Raw genomic sequence first — 5,005 nt, 5'->3', positions numbered from 1 at the left:
TCATCACCACGCCATCAGTTTTCTTCCTTCTTCGAATGGGCCTAGCCATTTCCATAAGCAAATGGCGTTACATGGGCTTCAAGATTTGCCCAAACTTAGAAGCAGCAGTTCCTTCACAGAGCCTTGTAAAATGCTTTCGGGCCAAGCTCGCAAACCTCACAGTTACGGGGGACACTTATGCTTCCCTACCCTACCCTGACATTGGAGGTTGACATTATTGAAAGCCAGAAAGCTATGGTTCAATACAGGCCACAATTTATATGCATGAAGAGCACAAGTTAGAGAGAGGGACCGACCAGCGAGCTATTGGCTCCTCATAGACTAAAGTTACAACTTTGCAAGTTGCAAAGTTGTCATAGTTTTGGAGCCTCCTGGTTCCCGCACATGCAAAACCCAGAAACCAGAATCATCCTTCTCCATCACCTCTATCCGGAACCCCAGATGCATTCTTCTTGTACAGATACACAATTTCACCTATTCCTAAGTTCCTTTCGTAAATGCAAGTAAAATCTTACTGAATACTGTAATTAATTTGGTCGAAACAGTCTAATAGTTTCCTCGCTGAAAGTATATGCGGCATTGCCTTGCAAACAATTCAATTATTAAAGTAAGAGGAAAGCCTCCTACAGTTTTATATAGCCACATGGTTCAAAACTTATATAATTTTATTATGTATTAACTTGAAGAATGTTATGGTTCTGATTATACAACAAACAATTGGTTGATGTGGGCTATTGCTACCATTTTCAAAATGTATTAAGTACGTATATGAAAACAACCCGAATATGATGGATGGATCGGATAGGCAACATGTTTTTATAAAATCGAAAGTGATGATTTAGATATTAATTTTTTTATATATATATATATTATGTGTGTGTGTGTTGATAAAGCGGGTGGATGGTACGAAACTTGCAACAAATATATGGTACGTTCGTGGTCGGTAGGGATGAAGGGAGAGACAAATATTCTCATTCCCCAAAAATTCCTAAATCGCGAAAGTAGAAAATGAATCAGAGTTTTCCAAGTATTCGAGTGGGCCGCTGTGGCACAACATCTGACGTGTGGAGCTGGTATTGGTTTATTCGGCTGATTACTTGATTTCTATGGGTGCCCACCCCATGTTATCTAGTCCAACGGATCGAGGGCGAAGGTGACGGTGGGGTTGTCAGAGGACGTGGGAAGACGGCAGCCAAAGCTTTATGACGTTGTCAGCTGGACAAGTAGCAACCACATATTTGAATGGCAGAAGACAACTTTATTGCCTATTGTCTCTCAATGATCGATGTTTCTGTTCCCGTCAATTTACTTAATAAGTGGATAATTAATGGATAAGTTATCGATACCACTACGGTAATATTAAATAAGCTGACCCATAGTTCAATGCCAGTTGATATGCCCACTTTATCCTTTGAGCCGGCTTCTTCAGGCACTGCCATAGCCATACTATTTGAGCCGGCTGTAACATAAAAATTAATTCTTAGGTGAGTATTTGTGTATTTTAATCGTATTTAATGATTAATTAAATATTATTTAAAATTATAAAAATGAATCCCATTTTTGTACTGAAATTAATTCTAAGACTTTAACACATGTATTGTAGCTTAAATTCGTTTTCTTTTTCATTTTCTTTTTCCATGCTTGCTTATACATCTTTCACAATTTCATTATTATAAGAATTAAGATGAACATAGCCAAGAAACAGATTTAGCTGCGACTGCGAGCTACCTTTTGTTGTCCTTGAACAGTTTTAGGGTAGAATGGTCCATCAACAATGTACTGCGAAAGAAGCATGTCACCACTCACCACAAGAGAAGAGGAGTAAAAAGCAAGCTCAAAGAGCTAATAAGATAATTGGAACAAAAAATCTCTATAAAATTGAATCAACTTAATTAGAAAGAAATCCTATTCTTATCCGTACCTCTCTTCTTGCTCCAACCAGCGCGCCCATGGCTACCCCTGTGATGAGCAACAGCAGGATGTCCGCTGCCATGGAGAGGACCGGCCAGTGGTAAAATATTATATTAATTAAATAAGCCTCCCGACAAACATGTACTACTACTACTACTTCCTATACAGATTGTCGTAGTTAGATTCTTAATTATCATTTCTGGTTCATTTCAGGGTTTTTTCTCAAGAAATCCCGACTGATGTTGTAGTTGAAGTTGGTGAAGCCAATTTCAAACTTCATAAGGTGCGTATAAAAGCCTTTTTTCAAGGAAGAAAGAACAAATTAGGTAGTGATTCATCATTAGTTTAGAGTGAGTACGTAATCAATTAATGCAACGGGCATGCGCGCAGTTCATGCTGGTGGCAAAGAGCAATTACATAAGAAAGCTGATATTGGAAACAAAAGAAGCAGACTTGACAAGAATCAACCTGTCTGACATCCCCGGAGGCCCTGAGATCTTCGAGAAGGCAGCAAAATTCTGCTACGGTGTCAATTTCGAGATTACAGTCCACAACGTGGCTGCTCTCCGATGCGCTGCAGAGTATCTCCAAATGACAGACAAATACTGCGACAGCAATCTGGCAGGGCGCACCGAAGATTTCCTCTCTCAGGTTGCCTTGTCTAGCCTTTCTGGCGCCGTCGTCGTCCTTAAATCATGCGAAGATCTGCTTCCCATGGCTGAGGAGCTTAAAATTGTTCAAAGATGCATTGATGTCGCTAGTGCTAGGGTACTATATAGCTTTCATCAGCAATATTTACTTGCAATTTATTAATTTACTCATATATAGTTCAATTAAAACATGGATCAATCTCCCACAGGCTTGTAGCGAGGCGAATTTCCTTGCCGTACGCCTCCAAACTGGTGGACGAAGAGCTATCGATCCTTGACGTTGAGTTGTTTGGCAGAATCATTGCCGCAATGAAACAACGGGGCGCAAAAGCTCTAACCCTAGCCAGCGCTCTCATAACTTACGCAGAGAGATGGCTCCGGATCTAGTACGCGACCACTCAGGCAACGGCATCCAGTGTTCCGAGCCTACCGACTCTGATCTTCGAATCCAACAGCGTGAGCTTTTGGAGTCGATGGTGGGCGCTGTTTCCCGCAGAGAAAGCTGCTTTTCCAATCCACTTCTTGTGTTGCCTTCTCCGCTGTGCAATTTTCCTAAAAGCCTCCAGTGCTTGCAAAAACGAGCTGGAGAAACGGATCGCCGTCATACTGGAACATGTCGCGGTCGATGATCTCCTCGTCTTGTCTTTCACATACGATGGGGAGAGTCTCTTGGATCTGGATAGCGTCAGGAGGATCATTTCCGGATTCGTGGAGAAGGATAAGAGCATGGCTGTTTTCAACGGCGGCAACTTTAGGGAGGTAACTTCCAGTGCGATGCAGAGAGTTGCAAAGACCGTAGACGCATACCTCGGGGAGATAGCAACGGTCGCGGAACTCACCATCGCCAAGTTTAACGGGATCGCCATACTCGTCCCTAAAGGAGCCAGAAAGGTGGAGGATGATCTCTATCGGGCCATTGACATCTATCTCAAGGTTCATAAATTAATTAAGCACTCCGGATCTTCAATATTTTTAATAATTACTCCATTGACAAAGAAAAAAGAAGGGAACGGAATGCTTAAAAACTGTGTACATGTTGATTAGCACTCCATTAGCATTAAGTACTTGTGCATATGTTACATATATATGTATATATATGTATTGCTTTAATTAATTAAGTAATGCAGGCTCACCCAAATCTGGATGAGATAGATAGAGAGAAGGTTTGTAGCTCCATGGACCCCCTGAAGCTGTCTTACGAAGCTCGAGTCCATGCTTCCCAAAACAAGCGGTTACCCGTGCAGATCGTTTTGCACGCTTTGTACTATGATCAGCTGAAGCTAAGGAGTGGTGCTGTGGATGATCGTGAGCGCAACGCGGCAGACGCCGTGGCGACGAGGAATCAGTTGCAGGCAGATGTGGCGCTGGTAAAGGAGAACGAGGCCTTGCGATCCGAGCTTATGAAGATGAAGATGTACATATCCGACTTGCAGAAGAACAATCAAGGAACTTGTTCAAAGAGTGCTGCAGGGAGCAGAAAGCCTACCTTCTTCTCTTCCATGTCCAAGACTCTAGGGAAGCTAAATCCCTTCCGACATGGCTCCAAGGACACTTCTCATATCGATGACAGCGCTGGCGTGGACGTCACCAAGCCTAGGAGAAGAAGATTTTCAATCTCTTAAATACCACCTGGCTTAATTAATTACCATTATATATATATATATGTGAATATATATATATATATATATATATGTATGTGTAGGGCCTTCTACTTAGGGAAGGGTTTAAGATTGGCTTGTGATTCTTAATTTTATTCTTTTATGCTTTTCTGTATTTGTGATGACAAACGTTGTTATTTACATAGCTAGGCTGGTGAATTTGTGCAGAAAAATATCACAATGGTTTTCATTCTTTTAAATAGTTTTACCCTGCCTTTGTGCGTTATTGATAAAACAACTTGTGTTAAATGATTGAAAATTTAAAATTATAGCACAAAATTTATATAATATATATATGCATATAAAAAGATCAACAAACTATAAAAAGATGGATCCACAATTTCTTTGGCATAGAAAAAACAAGAAAATTATTTTTTCAGGTGGCCAAATCAGACTTGATGATCTGTGATGCGAGCTCAGGTCAAATTATAGTATAATTTTGTTTTTATATTACAAGTTATTTTTTCACGTAAAATGAAATCAACGTAATTAAATAATATTACACATTATTTTTTTGAGATAATTCTACATTCAAGTAAAAATAATTTGTTCTCTTGATCCTAACAATTTTAACATTATTCTTTTCTTTTAATATAATTTAATTAAATTAAAACAATTAAGTCCAAATTAACGAAATAATTTTCATAGCCCAACACTTTTGGGTTCCAAAATTTTGGTCCTAAATTAGATGAGCCCAATAAGCCCAAATACGAATCAAGCTCTACCCGCCCAATCATTTCTCCCGCGCAGGCGAGGGCCCTTTTTTTATTACAAAAAAAAAAAAAA

The 5,005-nt window shown here is 39.8% G+C and overlaps 2 protein-coding genes across 2 annotated transcripts; both read left to right on the top strand.

The window, feature by feature from the left end:
- Positions 1 to 1,844: 1,844 nt before the first annotated feature.
- LOC110412064 (root phototropism protein 2) lies at positions 1,845 to 2,909 on the top strand. Its single transcript, XM_021422487.2, has 4 exons — positions 1,845 to 2,011; positions 2,125 to 2,194; positions 2,302 to 2,679; positions 2,771 to 2,909. The coding sequence occupies exons 1-4, from the start codon at positions 1,950 to 1,952 to the stop codon at positions 2,837 to 2,839; spliced, it is 579 nt and encodes a 192-aa protein (XP_021278162.2). The 5' UTR covers positions 1,845 to 1,949; the 3' UTR covers positions 2,840 to 2,909.
- A 183-nt stretch (positions 2,910 to 3,092) lies between these two features.
- LOC149527483 (root phototropism protein 2-like) lies at positions 3,093 to 4,419 on the top strand. Its single transcript, XM_089782971.1, has 2 exons — positions 3,093 to 3,494; positions 3,689 to 4,419. Exons 1-2 carry the CDS (start codon positions 3,288 to 3,290, stop codon positions 4,181 to 4,183), a joined length of 702 nt encoding a protein of 233 aa, XP_089639097.1. The 5' UTR covers positions 3,093 to 3,287; the 3' UTR covers positions 4,184 to 4,419.
- Positions 4,420 to 5,005: the final 586 nt, after the last annotated feature.

The sequence above is a fragment of the Theobroma umbraticum genome, unplaced genomic scaffold, assembly GCF_002168275.2.
Source record: "Theobroma umbraticum cultivar Fairchild unplaced genomic scaffold, ASM216827v3 scaffold_95.0, whole genome shotgun sequence".
Lineage (NCBI taxonomy): Eukaryota > Viridiplantae > Streptophyta > Magnoliopsida > Malvales > Malvaceae > Theobroma > Theobroma umbraticum.
Note: the sequence above shows the minus strand (reverse complement) of the source record. Positions and strands in the feature narration are given on the sequence as shown.

Excerpts from the sequence above, each read along its gene's own strand:
- LOC110412064 (XM_021422487.2), top strand. The coding sequence starts at position 1,950 with ATGGCTACCCCTGTGATGAGCAACAGCAGGATGTCCGCTGCCATGGAG. Across the intron at positions 2,012-2,124 it reads ATGGAGAGGACCGGCCAGTG|GGTTTTTTCTCAAGAAATCC; the intron begins GTAAAATATTAT and ends GGTTCATTTCAG. Across the intron at positions 2,680-2,770 it reads TTGATGTCGCTAGTGCTAGG|GCTTGTAGCGAGGCGAATTT; the intron begins GTACTATATAGC and ends AATCTCCCACAG.
- LOC149527483 (XM_089782971.1), top strand. The coding sequence starts at position 3,288 with ATGGCTGTTTTCAACGGCGGCAACTTTAGGGAGGTAACTTCCAGTGCG. Across the intron at positions 3,495-3,688 it reads CCATTGACATCTATCTCAAG|GCTCACCCAAATCTGGATGA; the intron begins GTTCATAAATTA and ends TAAGTAATGCAG.